Source organism: Cheilinus undulatus, linkage group 18, assembly GCF_018320785.1.
Source record: "Cheilinus undulatus linkage group 18, ASM1832078v1, whole genome shotgun sequence".
Taxonomy (NCBI): domain Eukaryota; kingdom Metazoa; phylum Chordata; class Actinopteri; order Labriformes; family Labridae; genus Cheilinus; species Cheilinus undulatus.
The window spans coordinates 9014018-9033112 of record NC_054882.1 but is presented as its reverse complement, the minus strand read 5'-3'; the positions used below and the strand labels follow the sequence as shown (position 1 = coordinate 9033112).

The window sequence follows — 19095 nt, the reverse complement described above, 5'->3', positions numbered from 1 at the left end:
ACCTGGCCCTTTCTGTGGTACTTATAATGGTTTAGACCGGACTAAACTGGCTTCTCATGATGCTTTTAACACCATGACGTAGTCCTGTCTTGTATTTAGAGGCAGAGACATGAACAAAGACAATTTTGGTACAAACAGAAGATGACGATGCATTATTCATGATTTCGACATCAGAAAGGAGGAGGAGTGTGGGCCGGCACACAGAAAAGAGGACACCGTGGGTGTCGGAGGAGATGATGCAGAAGGGGGGTGCAGGAACCGAGAGGAGGTGAAGGGAGGTGGAGGATAGATGACATTCTCCGATGGTGCAGACGTGCTGTGTGATAAGAATAGAGAGGTATATTTACATTTTCTGCGTCCTCCCTCACCTCGAGAGTACCCCGCTTGGCCGGGTTGAGCACCAGGAAGCGTTTGAGGAGGTTCTCGCAGTCTGTGGACATGTAGAAAGGGATGCGGTACTTCCCTCTGAGAACGCGCTCTCGCAGCTCCTGCAGGGAGATGGAAAACAACCAGGAAGTGAAGAAAAGAGTAAACATGTAATGAGTCATGGATGTCTTTTGTCTGACTGGGTAGGAAACATGTAAGCCTGATGTGAAAGCAACATTAAAATCTGCCCCTGCTGCGGGCTGAGTGTTTGACTTTAAAAGAGCACGTAGTGGAAGTCCAGTCAGTAGAAACATCAGATTATCACCCATTTTACTTTGGCTAAGCATTAAAAAGTTCTCTAGAAAGAAATTAGTGGTGTTTTAGAAGTGCTTTACAAATTAAAACCTGCAAATACATCAGTAGTTCCCCAATGCACAAACAGAAATATTTACAATTTTATTTGTCTAATTTCAAGGTAGTGAATCTCCTTCAATGGCTATGTAATAAATGTATGCAACATTAACCACACAATTCTAGATTAACACCTTAAATTAAGATACAAAAGCTAAAAGTAAGTTCAGAATTGTTCTCAGTCTTAAAAATGAAATGGGCTAACTTACATAAAGACAGACATATTAGCAAAGATTGAGCACTCGCACTTTTAAACCATCCTTTGTGGGGAAAGAAATGTGTGACCTTCTATTAAATGCAGTACAGTATGAAAAAAAAACAAAAAATGTAAAGAAAGCAAACACAATAAAACTTTTCTAATCCATCATGCTTTTACATGCAGATCATAAAAACACAAACTTCATTAACGCCACAAGGCATGACCAGAACTTGACAGAAAAAATATCATTCAAAAACTCTAGAAGGTTAACTTTTAAACAGTGCTGTTTTTGGTAGCACTTTATTAGTTGGGCTTTAATTACCTAGCAATTTCATAGTAATATGTATAAGTAATTTCTCTAGAGCAGAGGTGTCAAACTTAATCACAGCAGGGGCCAGATTCTGCATTTAGGTCTAACCTGAGAGCCTAGGGTGAAAATTTAACCACAGACTGCCGACCTCATTTTTACTAGCAATGAATTATGGGAAAAAAGTCAAAACCATATGTTTAAAAGCTCTAAAACTGAGATAAAAAGTCAGACTTATTGGGTCAGAAATTTAGTCAGAAATTAGCAGTCAAAATAATGATTTAAAAAGGCAAACATATGATAGAAAGTCAAAATAATGAGTTTTAAAGGTCAAAATAACAAAAAAAAAATTAAAAAATTGTGAATCTAAAAGGTCAAAATATGCGATAAAAAGTCAAAATCATAAGTTATGCCATTGTTGTTAGATGCAAAATTTAAAATATGAAATGAAACAAATTGATTTCTCTTCCCATGTTCCTGACCTTTCATCTAATTATTCTTACTCTCTACTTTTTCATATTTTTATGATTTAACATGAATATTTTAAATCTTTAAGTTTAAATTGACATTTTTACACTGGAGGAAATCTTAAGACCTCATACTAGTGGGCAAATTACAATAAAAATATATGATCTTGCAGGCCCCTAGCTTTGGGTTTGACACCCCTGCTCTAGAATAAGGTGTAATCACCTAATAATTTTATAGCAAAAGGGGTAATTATCTAAAAGGGGTAATTATCTGATCCCCATCTCATCATTAGATGAGATGGGGATTAGATAAAATATGATAATATTATATATGATAATATTAAGAAAATATTTACCTAGTAATAATGTTTTGATTATTAAGTAATTCCTGGTAACATTGTGGAAATTCTCGGGTAATAAGGTGTTTATTTACTCCAACCCCCCCAACCCTAAAAATTACTTGGAAATTGTCCAGGAAGGACTGACTTTAATTTAGTGGTACCAAAATAAAGAAACTACCAGGTAACTTATCAGGCAACTTATATAGAAAATGATCATCTTATTTCTGAGAAATTACCAGAGAACTGCCTCAGCATGTTTCAAACTAGTGGAATGCTTCATTGCAAGCATGTGCGCTCCGGCTCCTGTCGTGGGGCTTCTACACCAGGCGCAAGTTTGCTACATGCTTGCCAAATCTCCCTGCTGTCATAGTCCTGTCATTCTTCAAAAGATTTACCTAAATAAAACCCCTGACAAGTGACTTGATTCAGTGTACAGTGGAAGTGTGCCTGTAACTATTCAAAACAAAAGCTTCCGGTACAAATGAAGGGAGTTTCTCCAAATAAATGCTAAACTGGGCTTTTACTTGGAAAAGCACAACCAGAAGTTTGCATTTACCTTTCCTGTGGCAAATTATACCTGTGTGGTAACAGAAAGCTTCACTCACAGCAGAAGTTTAGAGAAAAACTTCAATAAACAGGTGCATTTCAGCACTTGGCCTTTACCTGGGTTGTCAAGAAATAGAGTACAAAGGTATTCTACAGATGTGCTACAACAAGGTAAAAAATAACTCAATTCATCATGCTCTTCTCTATTTTGGTCCATAACCGTGCTCAGCATGTGGACAAAATAGGCGAGACATGATTCTTTAAATTCTTTAAAGCCTTACAAAATTACTAGATAATTACACCCACCCCTACAGAACTACTTGGTAATTAGCGCCCACTAAAATAAAGTGCTACCCTCATTTTTTATGTCAAAATCTTGACACTAAACAGCAAAAGAAATGTGTATGTGTGTACAGTATAAGACGAAGTAAGATAAAATGACACTTTCAAAGAAAAAAGGATGGAACAAAAAGCAATAAAACTCAGACAAAAGAGATTTCTCCCATTTCTCTCTCCAAAGGTTTCCAGAGAGCAGAGTCTTTTTTTGGTAAAGAAACAAACAAATGAGTAAAAGGGTGACAAATATAGTTAAAGTAAAAGTGGATTTAACATCAGGATATGACGTATTGGTAAATGGTGACCAAGATTCCAGTTCATTCTCATACCTTGAGGTTCTGTCCATCAAAGGGCAGCGAGCCGCTGACCAGCGTGTACAGAATGACCCCCAGACTCCAGACGTCCACCTCTGGCCCATCGTACTTCTTCCCCTGGAAAAGCTCCGGCGCTGCATACGGAGGAGAGCCGCAGAACGTGTCCAGCTTGTTTCCCAGAGTGAACTCGTTACTGAAGCCAAAATCTGCGATCTTGATGTTCATGTCTGCGTCGAGCAGCAGGTTTTCAGCCTGAGGACAGAACAGACCGATAAAAGTTATCCCGATTAAACACTGTAGATCCATTTACCTTTGTGAATATGAGCTCAGACAGTCTTTTCAGAGGACAGGACATTCAAACCATCTTTGTTAAGCTGCTTTAAAGTATTAAATCAGTTTCACCATTGGTGTGGGGATGAAAGTGAGGCTCAGGAGGCTTTGTTGGAATGGCTTAAAGTTAAAGAGACAGAAGTTATTAATATATCTAAGTTAGTAAAAAACATGTTAATTTGGTTAAGATAGGCTTGAATTAAAATATGTTTTAAAAGAGTTTCTCAAAGCAAAAGCAGCTTCATTTGATTGAAGCAAGTAGTTGAACATTTATAGTAGGGATGTAGGGTATTGGATTTTTGCTGATAGCTGATATGCCAATATCTGCAAAGTAATTTTAGCCAATACTAGTACCAATATTTAAATGTGGTTTAGACCTAAAATCTCAGTGTTTAAAACACATTAAGTTTGAGGATGAAGAAATGAATAAATTCCAGTCCTTAAAACATGCTCTAAAGTAGAGCTGAACAATTTGCCAAAATAATCTAATTGCAGTGTAATAATGCTAAGCTTCATCAATATAAGATAGAATGAACTAGGGCAGAACCATTGAAATATATTTATTTATTGCAATCATTGTTTCTCATATTAAAAATTTGATATCAATTGCTTAATTGAATGTGGATTGTTTTTTGTCACTCTTTTAATTTGTAAAATGTACATAAAACATGAAAAGGACAATTTTTGTAAATCATTAAAAAAAATTACACTTGAATGTTTGTAAATTGTCCATATAATCTCTGCTGCAAAACAATGAATGTATTAAACTGGTATTTTGACATATTCCAAGTTAAAACAATATTGCAATTTCTGTGATTTGCCATATTGTGATTAATCTCATTTGCCCAGCCCTACTTCAAAGTGTCAAAACGGTGATGGATGTTAGTAGAGTTTAAGGCTTTTAGTCCAGCCCAAAACTCTCACTTATTTGCTTGTTTGTCCAATATTTACAGCTGATGTAGACAGATTTTTGGGCCAAAATACTGGTTGTAAACATCTGCATAAATCTGCAAATACTGATATCCTGTCAATAATATCAGGCATCCCCAATTTATATGAGCAAAATTGGGAGTTTTGATGATTTTAGTAAGAGCCAGGACAGATGTTTCTTATTTCATAGGAGAAAAGAGGACAAAAGAGAGGAATAAATGTTTAAATTTTATCATTATATTTAAAAGATACATAAAAGAAATGGAAGTAATCACCTACAGGCTGAGAAAACAGGAGGAGGAATTCAAAAGGAACAGTAGTAAATGGGTAAAATAATCAGATGAAACTGAGAGATAGAATAGAAAATATGTAATCAAATGAATTAAAATTTAGAGTGTTTTTCGTCTTTTTTTTCTTTTTTGTGTCCTTTATTTACTTCTAATATTTCTCTGCTTTGTCTTTGTAAAAACAAGTGTATAAATATGGCAGGATGATAGAAATGACAGATGAAACTTGTTAACATGTATGTTAAAGCCTGCAATAAGGTATCCATAAATAATAATTTAAAAAAAGCGTATTTCTTTATATGATTACCCATTGCTTTAATTGATTAGTGCAATAAAAAGAACAACAATAAGCTCAATAAAGAAAAAATACTAATTTCCAGCACTACAAGCCTAAAAAGATGTACTTAAATGTGTTTTTCGTTTCTTCCACCAACAGAGAAAAACCCTCAAGAATCCTAATTTACAATCAAATAAAAACTGAGAAGCAGCTTCTTTTAGCTTTTTTTCAATTCTGCTTCAAACAGTGTCACAATCTTAGCTGTATGACTAATGCATTCATCATTTCTGCTCTAATTTGCTGTGTTTTTCCTTATCCACAGCCTGATCTGGTTTGATGAAGTGTGATGTAATAAAACATGTCCTTTGTGAATGAAAGTGTTCCTAACATAGGCGAACATTTTCGACTCAAACATCTGCTCGGTGCTCACATGCAGCTGTGGGCGAAGCACTAATTAGGAAGCTGCGGAGAAGAGTGCAGAGAAATGACGCTGAGCAGAAGGAGTGAAAGTCTATCCTGTGAGGCTTTTAGCTGCAGGAGGGGTAAAAATGCTCATTATGGCTGACCGTGACCAGCAGCACAATTTAGCTATTTCAGGGAGAACATTTGGGGAAGCTCTGACTCAAATGTCTTAAAGAAAAAAGTGGGAACAAACCAGAGGCATTGTGGGTAAAGTTTTTTTATGCAGCTCTCTGGCGTCACACCTGTAACAAGTAGGACGCCTGCCCTCATTGAGCACAGACACAAACATTCACATGGAGGAAGCGACACAAACCGCTCTAACGTCTCTCTCCTCCTGCATCATTCATAAACCTCTGCACTGAAACAGTTTAGACATGCAGAACAGATACTCAGATTCCTCTTAGCCGAGTGATTCCCACTGACGCCGAGATAAAAATGCAGAAGCATCAATATTTACACTCAGCACGTCACAGCTGCAGGATGGAGGAGGTCCCACTTTCACTACGACAGGTGATGTGGTGGAGAACATGTGAGCAGTTTGGAGGGCTTACTACTCACACCGGTAAAAGCACTCTCCTTTCACTGACTGTGTGTGCTGATTGGTGGCTGTGCAGCAGAAATAAAGTCTAAGGCTGATGTGCCTTGTTAGCAACCAATGTGAATGGCACATGCTGTTTGATGTCGTCAGTGGGAAAATGGGAGATAGAATGGGAGTCATACATCACGCAACACTGACGTCAGCTCCATACCCTGTGACCTTTCTATTCAATATGAGTCAGAGGCAATCAGCCTTAAAGGTGAAGAGTCTTTGCTAATTTTAACTCTTCACAGCATGACTAATTAGCTGGGTTGTAGCAAAAATACTGGCATAAATAAAGGATAAAAATGTTTTCAAAGCCTTTAAAAAAATGCATGTATGATTTCATAATAGTCTGTAACTTCTATAGATCACTTGCTTATCTTTAATTTGTCTTCTATGCAATTTTAAGGTTTTCTTAATGTTTTTAATATATAAAGTAAAATCCCAAATATAAGTTGCAAGAACATATAAACACAGTCTGCTTTGGGGGGTCTCCACAAGGGGATTAAGGTTTAAATTGTCTCCCATGTGAGTGTGTGTACATTGGTGTTGTATCAACACCAATATTAGTTCATGCCGATACTGATGCACGTTAGGGGTGAGTATCGAAATCCGGTGCCAATGCAACTCACTGTCACCAAAAATGAAAGGCACTCTCTTCACTTATCTTATCCCATATTCTACTGGCATCTTTTATTGATATTTCTGCGAATCATTTACAATACCTAGACAACTTTAATTCTCCTGCCGACTTTCAACACACCTTTTTTTTTTCGCTAAAGTATTGGTTTAGGCACTGATTAGGCATCAAGACCATATTAAAAGTTCCAATTTAGCACAGAGTCTGTCCAACAGGTCTTTAAAAAACTTCTACAATGAAACGGCACTTAGATCTACTTGATGCCAGCATTTAGATGATTGGACAAAACTGATATCGACAGATATCTGTTCACACCACATAATTTGCTGATGGCTGATACCGCCAATACCGATGTTAAACTAATGCATCGGTGCATTCCTTCCTCTTTTCAGCATGTGGAGTTTGCACTCCTGCTCCCAAGCAGTGCAGTAGTTTAGCTGTCAGTCTGGTTTAATGCTGAAGTTTGCCCAACTGTCACGCTGTCCACCTCTGCTGGTCATTTATCGTCTTGTGGATTGTAATGGGTTGAATTTAGGAGCGACTTTTTTCAATCAAACCAGCACTCCATGAGGTTTATTTACTTCACACCATACCACTGTTTTCTTGAGTTGCAGGATTATGACCCAATGAGGGGTGAGAGGTGTTAAAAAGACCAGCTCTGTCCCACTGTTACATACCCTAACCAAGGCTGCCAAACAAGTCCATTTTTAGAGACTGTGATTAATCTTGGGATTTCTGTTTTAACTTGCAATCATTCTCCTTTTGGCTGCATTGGGAAATTCAATTATTTTGCACTTAAAACTGTTTGTTTCATTTTAGATTTGTGTACCATCTTGAGCTAAGAGTGACTGACTTCCTGTCTGGATACAAACCTGCTTTAAATTTACAACAAACTAAGGGACTTCAGGTAGATCATTAAACTGATCTGAGACACTAAGTAGTTATAGTAGACTTATTTTACATCACTGTGGCTGCAGGAAGATGCTGCGGTAGCTTCACCAAAGTGTGCTGAAAGGGACAATAAAACGTGACTATTGAGATTTTAAAAAAAATGATGCACTTTAATCACGTCATGATTAATGCATTCATGCAGACAGCTATAATCCCAGCATGTTTTGAGCAGTGTCAGGTGATTTAGAATGTATGATGTTGCATTTTTATGCATTTTACAATGGTTTTATGTGCTTTTACGGGTTTCATCTTTCTCTGTTTAATACCCGCCACTTTAATTTGCTGTGCAGGATTTTAAGCACTTAAACTAGTAGAGAAATAGTGTATTTTTCAAATTAAAGTCTAAAAAACTCTTATATATGCAAAAAGCCTTTAGTTAGAGCTGAATAAGCCACACATTTTGCTCTTTTGAAAAACCTGTCATGTAACTGCTTTGCATTCAGGTTGATAATTAAGATCTGATCTTCTGTTGGAGCATTTACAGTCTGTTTAACCTCCCATGATTTTGCACAAACCTGCAGGGCTTCTTTAAACTCACCTTGAGGTCTCTGTGAACAATGTGCTTCTGATGGCAGTACTGCACCGCCGATACAATCTGTACGAGGAAAAGAAAAAGACAAGCAGAGTTTAGTTAAGCGTCTGGTGTTCTGTTTTCAGAGCGCGATAAAGGATGTGGTAGAGGAGGAGGAGGAGATGTGGTCAGCGGCGACAGGAAAGATAAAACATAAGCGCATATGGGGCTGACGACAGAAGGAGGTTGAGACAGAACAGGTTTCCTTTGTGCAGAGTCATTTATCTGTCTCACAGTCCAGGTAACAGCCTGCTCTAATGGTGCAGGAAGGATGTGATGGATCACCAGTACTAAGACATACAAGGTTTAGAGAATTTACACTCTTCAGACTTCAGTTTTATATCTCTCGGTTCTGTATCTTCAGCTTCAGACTACATTTAGAGAAGTGACAAAGCTTTCTGTAGAAACCCCTTTACATTCCTTGACACATTTCTGTTGCCTGTTTACACTATAAAATCATCCACATTTGTTTTGTTTCTATTTTCATTTCTGCATCATCAAGGCAATGCTCCCAAATCTACAGAGCCAGTAAATGCTGCTGCATCCATGCCTACATATCCAGGAACTGGCAAGTGAGACCAGCTCTTCTTTTAAGCTGTGATTGCTTCAGGGAAACAGAAATTTAATGTGTAACCTTGAAAGGTAAACGTGAAAATCTGGCCTCACACTAGATGAAAGCTGATTTTAATGCCACAAACATAAGAATGGTTTCAATCAATTTTAGATGTTATGATCCTCTTGAACAGACCATGAGACAAAACATTTGATCAAAAGTGACTCCAGAAGAAAAACAAACGTGGAGGATGAGCTGCTTCCTCTGCTGGCTGTCCTGGCATGCTTCTGCTCACTCGCTTTGGCCATTGCGGCTGTTCTGTCAGAGGCAGTCTGATCTGATTGTCGATATAAAATAGATTCAAGATCAGGGGGATCCCACTGAATCAGGTGTAGTACTAATAGTACTTTCAACACTAGGGATGGGCACAAGTACTCGAGGGCTCAGCCATCATAACTGATGTGTTACTCGCACACTGTGCACACACTGTTCTAAGCAGCAATATTTTAACTGATTTAGCATGACGTGTGCTAGAACTCTCCAAGTCTGTCTAACTGAATATACTTGGTGTACCATTTATTATTTTCATCTTTTCTTACAGAGGTGAATCCTTTCCAGCTAATTCTCTGGCTTTCTTGGCACAGTGAGCCAGATTAAAAGCATCAGCAACGTTTTGTAACAGCTACAGTAACTCTGAAGGGACATGCAAGACAAAAGGCAAAATAAAAACATTAGCCACTAGCATAGTTTAGCATACACTGATTGTAATGACACCAGAGCGGAGAAGATTGGCCTGTTAATAACAAAACTGGTGACTGGAGATTTGCTCACATCAACTTTTGTGGAAAGAGAAGACTTGAGTGAGCCGCCATCACAGCTAACAACGGCTGCAAGAGTGGAACAGATGCATGAGGAAAGAGCTGCATGTCACTGAAGTGATAGGTGCAACAGACTCAGACAGAGCTCTCCGTGGAGTCACATGTTACTGTTAGCTATTTTCTCTCAGAGTAACGTGTTTTGGTCTGTGGAGAAGTTGACGGAGAAGGCTGAAAAACACTTTAACCATCTCCCTCAAACTATAGAGCCCCAAAGGCTGAGTTTAATTTGGGAAAGTCACTGACATCTATAAAGCCATTTATAAGGCTTTGGGACGCCAGCGAACCATGGTGACAGCTGGAGTGTGCGATGGGACGATCCCAGATCATAAAGAAACAGAAAGTAATGGTGATCTGCTAAAGCTGTTTTATCATAGAATCTGCTCTTTTACTCTACCTCTATGCTCCCTCACCCCTCCCTTTCTGCTTGCTGATGCAGCGGTGATTCATGGCTGCAAATGTAACTGAAACTTAAGATTTAATCTTTAAGAGGATTTCTAACCATCTTATACGAAGCGTGTGTGTCTTGGTTTTCTAAACTATCAGTGTGCAAAAAACATTTATTTGCACAATCTGTACAAGGTTTCTGAACTTTTTTAAGAGCTCAAAAGACAGCATCTTAACTGTCCTCCGACATTCAAACAAGGAAGAGATCCACACCACGGTCGGTGGAGGAAAGCATGGCAGGAGCAGATACTGTTGTTTTAACCGTTACAGCTGATATTACTTTGCTTTCCATTCTGAGTGACACGTAGCCTACATCACCGCTCATAACAGCCTGATTTACCACTGTGAATCAACGTTTTCCCAATGTCTGGGTTATGTTTATATTTTCTTCCTTTGGCAGTCTACAAAAATGCTGAAAATGCATATGAACAGGCTACTTGTTTAAAGCTTCAGCTGTAGGAATTCTGTTTATAGTCCACATGCTTTAAAATGAAAAGCAAGGTGTTAAAAAGTACCTTTCAATATTGTCCACCCCTAATGACAGCCATTATCCACAAATAAGGAAAACTTGGAATAGTGATGAACCTTCCTGGCCTACCCAAATAACTCCAAGAGCACATCAAGGACTCATCCAGGAGGTCAGAAAAGGAACCCAGAACCACAACTACAGACCTGCAGGCCTCACTTGACTCAGTTAAGGTCAATGTTCATGATTCAACAATAAGAGAGAGACTGGGCAGAAATGTCATCCATGGGAGAATTCCAAAACCGCTGCTGACCAAACCCCCAAAGGCTCATTTTACATTTTCCAAAAAACATCTTGATGATCCCCATGACTTCTGGGAAAATATTCTGTGGACTAATGCAACAAAAGTGGAACTTTTTGGAGGGAGTGCATTCTGTTACATCTGCTGTAAAACTAACACAGTATTTCATAAAGAGTACATCATATCAACAGTAATTTATGGTGGTGATGTAAAGCACTCATGGTCAGTTACTGCAAATGCTTGCTTGCTGTTGCCTTGCCCTATTGTTGCCACCAAGGGTTATCAGATTTAGGGGGCAATCTCTTCTTCCCACAGGGGCAGGTTGGTTTGGATGGCTTTACCCTCAATGAATGAAATCATTTAAAAACTGCACTTGTATTAACTCAGGCTATCTTTGTCTAATATTACATGTTGTTTGATGATCCTTTCTTGGATCTTAAGACTTTTCATCATGTTTTAGCTGTTCTGACATCTTTGGGCTGCTCTGACTAATATTTCCACCAGAGTCTAAAATCCCTGCCCAAGAAGACTATTTTTTCAAAGGATTAATCTGTCATCTATTCTGTTCTTTTAGTCATGTAACATTTATAATTTACAACTCCTTATTTAACTTCCTGTCAACTTTCCTTTTCAAACACATAACTTAGTTTAGTGTTTGCCTAATTTCTTACAGACCACCAAGACGGAACGACTTTGCACTGAGTGTAGCTAAGTGTTGAGTGATGGAGACAGAAGGAGGTTTGGACGTTTGTCATCAGTCTTTAGACGACAGGCGTTACTGTTCCAGAAGCAGGACAGAGGACAGCGGCCTGTGTGAGGCAGAGTCCGGAGCAGAGGTGTGAAACCAGAACACTGCAGGGGGAGAAAGCTGGTTACCTGTCTAAATTTAGCCCTGGCCTCTTTTTCCTTCATTCTTCCGTGTGCAACCAGGTAGTCGAAGACTTCTCCTGCAAAACAAGCACAAAGAGAAGGAGAGAATTAGAGATGGATAAGGAGAGAGCAATGAATGAAGAGAGGGATCCGCAAAAGGTGGAGACAAACACAAAGTGAGTCATAACTCAAGCTGATAAAAATAACTTCAGGATGAACTTTTCTTCACAGCTGGCCCCTCGCTCTCACCCATGTGCATGGTTCGAGGGTGTTTCTTGACCATATTGAGGCGAGCGCTGTGCTGCTTCCTCCACACTGAGCCTCTCCTGCAGGCACAAAGCTGCCGCCTATCTCGGCTCCTGCAGCAGTTTTTCCCTCGGCCCACGATTCTGCACACTTCCAGCCAAAACGTGACTACGCTCGCTCGTGTGCTAATTGAACTCGAGTGGCTGGCTTATGTGTGCATGTCCATACCAGTGCGAGGAGAGAGGATCTAAACACAATAACAAGTAACAACACCGCCTCCCCCGCTTTTCCTGAATCCTCAAAACCCTCCCACTCTCTCAGCGCTGACCTGCAGAGGCGGTCCGAGTGTTCGTTTCCGTACTTCAGAGCTCTAGAAAAGCAACAATTCATTGCTGCTCTCTGACTCAACTGTTAAAGACAGAGTCAGCCAGCTAACACCTTGCACGTCATAGCTTAAGGTCACAGCATGTGCTGCACATGGGGATAAGATCAGGGAACAAGACAGGAAAGTAGCATGAAATTGGTAAACTTAAAAATGAGAGGAACATGTATAGTTTAAAACTGGTTCTGACAAAAACTTGAAACTGGATCTCACAAAGATGTGGGACAGGAAGTTTTAAACATTCCTAGAGGGCTTAAGTCAGTGTAGAATCAGCATTGAGATCACTGCTAGAGCTGAAGGGTTTGCAGAGCTGTACCACAGATTGTCTTGGATCAATACAGTAGCTTACACTTTGAATTGTGCCTGAAACTTATACAGAATTTCTTCCCTAAAAATGTTTCTCCAATCAAGTTAAACACAACTCCACAGGCTGTTAGAAAAAAAGCTAAGCACATATTTGGAAAAAAACAATGCTAGGACACTGTTCAGTAGCATGGATAATAGTGTACAGCCATGCCAGCTGCAGCCAGAGGATGTACTTTGGTGATCTGGATCATTTAGCTAAGCTAAGCATGAGGAGCCAGCTCTTCTGGCCCAGCTCCTCTTCATTTGGTACCACTTTGGCTCCAATAAATCAGCAATGATTCAACATGTGACTGAGACGTGTGCATGCCTTTTACTCGACTGTGCCATCTTTTTCTTTTAATGAAAATCTTGTATAATTTTTTCCCAAAATATCCCGTCTCCTGCGGGCCGGATGAAACCTGCTCACTGGCTAGGGCGTATGACACCCCTGGAATTAAATATTAATGTTACACTGCCAAGCACAAACCCTTGGTGCATGATGTGCCTGTGTGGAGCAGTGTGAAGAAAATACAAGTCCTTTATTCTGTCTATCAAATAACTGAAAAAAGGGGGGGAAGTAAACCAGCACAGAAATGGGATCTAGATCTCTGGCTCATTTCAAACATCACATCAATCCATGCTTCTCAGAGGAACAAGGTTCCAAACTTCACCGTAAAAGTTAAACATCAATACCTATTTCAATACCACTACAATAGAAACTGAAGTCCTAGGCACCCAGTACTGGATATTTTCTTAGGGTTTGCAACATACAAGCCAGCAGGCTTTTCACTACACTGTGCTGTTTAAAACATTTGACAGTTTACATAGCAGAAAGAGTGCTGATGTATGATTGTGAAAGACAAGATGCACTGTTCAGACAACAATGGATGTTTGAGCAAGGTGGTGGAAGTTTGAGATGCATGACAAAACAAAACTTCATGTCAACTATGACCAAACTCGATGCAACAACTGAATGTCACCTCAAAGCAAAGTCTGTTCAGGCAAAAAGAAAAAAAAGAAAAAGAAAAAAAAAGGAAAAGAAAAAAAACGAAAGGTGGAACAGGACACAAGGGAGACCATACTGGTGTAATATGTTTATCCTGTTTTACTAAGAGGCATCGTTAAAGTCTTAAAGACTGTCGTTATTTTGTGTAGAAGACCTGGTCCTGTGCTGTTCCTGCAAAGACGTATTAATAATAATAGACAGCGGTGGAAAGTAACTAACTACATTTACTCAAATTACTGTAATTGAGTAGTTTTTAGGGGGGGTACTTGTACTTTTTGTGCACATTTTGAAATCAGTGTTTTCACTTCTACTTAACCAGGGTAACTTTACTTTTATTTGAGTATAATACTCTTGTTCTTCTACTTCCTACGTCTACTTCCCTTGGGCAGACTTTTAAAATAAATTTTACATGTGTTTAGTTGATTTTGGCTGTTGCCTGATATAGAGTGATCCCTCCTGGGGCTCCTATAAGACACATGGTGCATATTCTTCATCAGTGTGCATTGCCTTGCTATGAGGTTGACTCTCTGCTTTGTTCTTGCGAGAGGAGACCCACCTTGCCACAGATTTTCAAGAGTTACTGCAGCTCTGTCGAATTGTAGAATATTTAATGCTTTGAAAAGTGTAGTTTAACTATATGTAACATGGACTAGTAAGGACACTTTTAAAGTGGTAAATTTAAGTCTGTATGAGCTTCAATAACACTGTCAATTTTTCTGTGTATTTCCTTGATCATAAAGGTGGGACTTCACCTGAGCAACCTGGTTGGAGATCTGTTCTCCTGATCATATTTTTCTGTACAACTTCCAAGTAGCTACTCAGAGCTTGAATTAAACTTTAAATTAGATACTTTCTACTTTTACTTGAGTGTTTTATAGACCAGTACTTCTACTTTTACTTAAGTAAAATTTAACCAGTGTAACGGTACTTTTACTTGAGTACAACAGACGTGTACTTCTTCACCTCTGCCAATGGGATACCCAAACCAAAAGTGAAGCACACATTTCAAGATAATTCTGCCATTTTTGGTCCTGATTCCCTCCTTGAGAAAAAAGGCAGAAAATGCCTGATTATCTTTAGATTCTAAGGATTAATTTGCCAGATTTCCAGATTTTAGAAATGGAGGATCATCTTGATGATTTGTGGCAACAACACAAGTGTTGTCCTGTAAAACAACTGTCATGGAGAGTGGGACCAAAATTGCAACTGAAGTGGATGTAGCAGGTAAGCTAACAGTTAGCCACAAACAGCTTGTTTAATCTGAGGTCAAGTTTAATCTTGTAAAGTTCGCAGAGTTCGACTATTTCGTCCTGTGTGCTGTCTCACACATTTTCCAAATAGGTTAAGATATTAAATTTTTTTTAGTTTGTGCCAGGTCTAGCTGAACTAACCTTACTCTGCATTTCAACATCCTAACATTTGTTGAACATACAGCAAAAAGCCAAAGTTACAAGAAACAGTAAACTTTTTTGGGGTATTCAGACAAAAATATGAACCAGTGATGGTGCTTGATGAGATCTGATTTACTCTCTATCATATTCTAGGACTAAGAGTACCTGCACCTTACTTAATATTTCAGCCCAGACCCAGAGGAGGATTAACAAAACAAATAACTTAAATCCATTAACTTGGTTTCTTTTGACCTGACCGTTTTTTGTTGCCACTCACTGAGGTGCCAGCTAACGCAGCTTGGTCATTAAAATGATGATTTCAAGATTATTTTTCAAGCTTTTGTCTTGATTAGTCAGGACAGCTGACAAGAGATGGGAAATATGAGACAGACATGCACTAAACAGTTCCAGGACTGGGAATGGAACCTGCAATCGGTACATTTGAGACTACATAAATGGGCTGGGCTAAACCAGAACCCATATAACATGATTAAATGTAATGTGAATAAAGCTTTAATATAATTTTTCATCCATAATAAGTTTCATTACTGACTTTGGGATCTACATTTACAAGTTCCTGGAGAGATCCCTGCATTCATGGTTTGTCATGCCAAGTACGAGCGGCTGAGGAGTTACCCTGAGATTCAGAGTCCACAAAAATCAATGTGGAATTGGGGCGAAATATTAGATTTACTTTATTAAGATGTAATGCAATTGGCGTGTGTGATCAGACCTCCCATCTCAGTGGAAATGTGATTTGCTCCTCGGAGAGCAGGTCTCCACAATTTGCCGTCTGCGCTTTGCTCAGCATTATGAGCGTGACCTTTATGAGAAATCAATAACAGCCTCGGCCTTTTAGGAGGAGGGGAATGTGTGACGCTGCATGAAATGACAAATTACAGAAAGCTTTCCCCAGACCAGATCTTAAAAGTTAACTCAGAAGTCGCTGGAGGAGAAAAAGTCTCCACATTTCTTCCTTTTCCTCTGGTTGAATACAGATGTTTGTTGGCTGGAAAGTTATAAATACTGGAGGTCTGTCACATTCAACAAAATAAAAGTGAGATGATAAATGCCAGGTCCTCTCAACTGAATCAAGTTTTTCAGCCCATCAATGGCCGCTTTTCCTGGAGGGGTTTTTGTTACACTTTTATGGTTAATGAGCCTTTATTCACTCAAACCTTCATGGTGCCAATTCAACTCTTCAGACACTTGACTAGACACAGATTTGGTCGCTATCAGGCTTTTAAGGCTGGAAAGAAAGGAGAACTTATGATAATGTTTATCTTCGTGGACAGAAAGGGTTTTTACCTTGGTTATATTTAACACAATGAGTAAAAAAATAAAGACGTCAGCCTCACGTTTTTGTTTGGTTTCACTCATGCAGAAATCTACCGGTATGTAGCTGATAGGAGTCGACCAACATGTTATTCCTGCTCTGAATTTCCTCCCTGCATTTCAGAGCACTGTTGCTGTGTCTATGTCAGCATGCACCACCACAGTTTCCTGTTTGAACCTCGAGTTTCATAAATGCTTTTAATCTGTTGTCAACATTGTTTTAGGAGCCACTACCTAGCCTGTAAAATCCCTGCTTTTTTAAATTTCACTCTTAGAATTTGTAATCTTATAGGTCTAAACTGAGGTAGTAGCCAAGATCTCATCCAAACATAATAATCATTTTCAGATAACTTGCATTCTAGGACATCTGATTTAACTTCCTGTAATTGAATTCAAAGAGATAGGGCTCTAAATTTTCAGTGATGTCCTTTAAAAGCAGCTCAGCAGAAGGTGTCACAGCAGGATGACACCCTTTAAGGAGCACCAGTCGACCCAGACAAATCGCGAGTAAACACGATGGAAATATGGCAAACGTATTTGTGTCGAGTATTGGTAGGAAGTTGATCGAGTTTCGGTTCACAACTTTCATGTCACACCCTTCTAGAGGCCAAGAAAGGCTTCCTGCACTATAGAAACATTGGCGTCTTAGTTGCCACCTGCATGCTTTAGCCAGATTATTCGACTTTTTAAATAATGATGCACTAGCTTATGAAGAAAAAAGCCCTAGTTAAACTCCTACAGAGCCCAATCTGAGAGAAAAAAAACCCGGAGAGGAGCAAAAAGTGGTTTAATGCCTTGCTGTCTGTTTATTACAACAGACAGCAGCAAAAACAGAATCCTCCTAATCCTGCCACTAGATATCGTGTTAACTTGGTCAAAAATAAAACTGCCTTTAACTAACATTACAGCACCAGAACACTGACTAACAGCTGACAGTGATCCTAATGTGAAGTGTTGCAAATTAGCACTCATCTGTGCTTTAATGAGGAAAAATTTCTTGCCCTTCAAATCCCAGAATGCACCATTATCAACCAAAACTCACTGAAAATTCAGGAAACTGTCCACACTTACGTAGACTTTCATCCTGCCATCGTGTACGGAGACAGACAGATTCTCCACCGCTGCAGATATACCAGTTTGTGAACATACAAAGCTAAGTTCTAGTTTGGATTTTAGGGATTTAAACGGTGTCAAACAGTTAATGTCCAGTTTGTCTGCAGTTGTACACAGATGTAAACATGCATTAGGGCTGGGCAATTAATCCAAAATTAGATTAAACCACAATACGGCCTGCTGCAATTAACAAGTTGCAGAAGGTGCAATATTTCTTTAACCTGAAACTTGTGTAAAAACACCGGCTTAAAACTTTTTTGCAGCAGAGATGTCATGCATTACTTATTATGCAATCTGTCAGTGCAGTTTTTTTAAGAATAGTCTACAAACAATCCTACTTTCTTCATTTTAGTCCTTTTTTCTTATTAATAATCCACATCCAATTTGCTAAACAGGTCAAAATCATGACATTGAGTTGTTTTTTCAAAATTGTTCAGCCCTTGTATAAGCTAATATTGTGTTGGCTATAATATAAAATAATTTATTTCTTGTGTTTTTTGGAAAATACATAAGATGAGGAACTTAAGGAATAAATGTATATTAAATCGTAATCGCAATACTGAGGAAAAAAATCACAATTAGATTATCTTCTCAAATTGTTCAGCCCTAACATGCATCATTATGAGATTATGGCAACTGCTACGGTCCTCAGCTTTATTTGGCCTCCAGGCCTCCATGCAGTCATGTGAATGAAAGCAGGATATTCATGATTCTGACTTCAAGACAGCAGAGATAACTTAGCTGAAAGCGGTGTTACACTTGTTTTGTCATGTGTGAGGAAAGGTTTCAGTGCTTTGGCCTCTAGAGCAATGATACTCAACTTGTGGCTCTTGAGTCACATGAGGCTCTTTTGTGATGAGTTGTGGCTCTTTCATGTCTTACCATAAAAAAGGTAACCTTTGACCTCAGAAATAATCCTTTGCAGGTTACATTTGTTTCCCACTCTTAAGCAGTTAGCTTTAAGTGTCAACCTTTATCTTTTTGTTTGTATATATCTATTGCCATTATTTGCAATTTTTTGCCCCTTTTTTCCTTTTTTTGCCACTTTCAATCCATTTTTACAGCTTTTTAAGCCCATTTTTTGCCACCTCTATCCCACATTTGCCCTTTTTCACCAGTTTTGGCCACTATTATCCCGGGTTTTGCTATTTGCAATTTTTTTCCTTGCCCATTTTAGTCACTTCTTACTAATTTTCTGCCACGTTTTACCACTTTTTGACAATTTTTGCCACCTGTTTTACCTTTTTTAATCCCCATTTTCATAATTTTTCCTTTTTTGCCACATTTCACCACTTAGATTGAGGCTCTAGCAAAGGTATTTTTCAACAATTTGGCTCTTTGGTTGAGCAGGGTTGAGTAACACTGTTCTAGAGCCTTGGCTCTCAACTTTTGGCCACTAATTAAAAAAAGGCTGCAAAGACAAGATCAAGAAATTTGGGTTGGAATTTAT

At 38.8% G+C, this 19095-nt stretch overlaps 1 protein-coding gene across 18 annotated transcripts in view; it reads right to left on the bottom strand.

The window, feature by feature from the left end:
- The window catches only part of mark3a (MAP/microtubule affinity-regulating kinase 3a), a 96333-nt gene that overhangs the window by 44108 nt on the left and 33130 nt on the right, over positions 1 to 19095 (bottom strand). For 12 of the 18 annotated variants that reach the window (XM_041813103.1, XM_041813110.1, XM_041813109.1 and 9 more), the window contains exons 6-9: positions 11834 to 11904; positions 8283 to 8339; positions 3303 to 3539; positions 348 to 488 (exon numbers count right to left, since the gene is read on the bottom strand). In XM_041813103.1, coding sequence (XP_041669037.1) covers positions 348 to 488; positions 3303 to 3539; positions 8283 to 8339; positions 11834 to 11904 — 506 coding nt within the window. The remainder of the gene's footprint in view (positions 1 to 347; positions 489 to 3302; positions 3540 to 8282; positions 8340 to 11833; positions 11905 to 19095) is intronic. The other 6 variants (XM_041813107.1, XM_041813113.1, XM_041813112.1 and 3 more) reach the window with 1 other exon arrangement.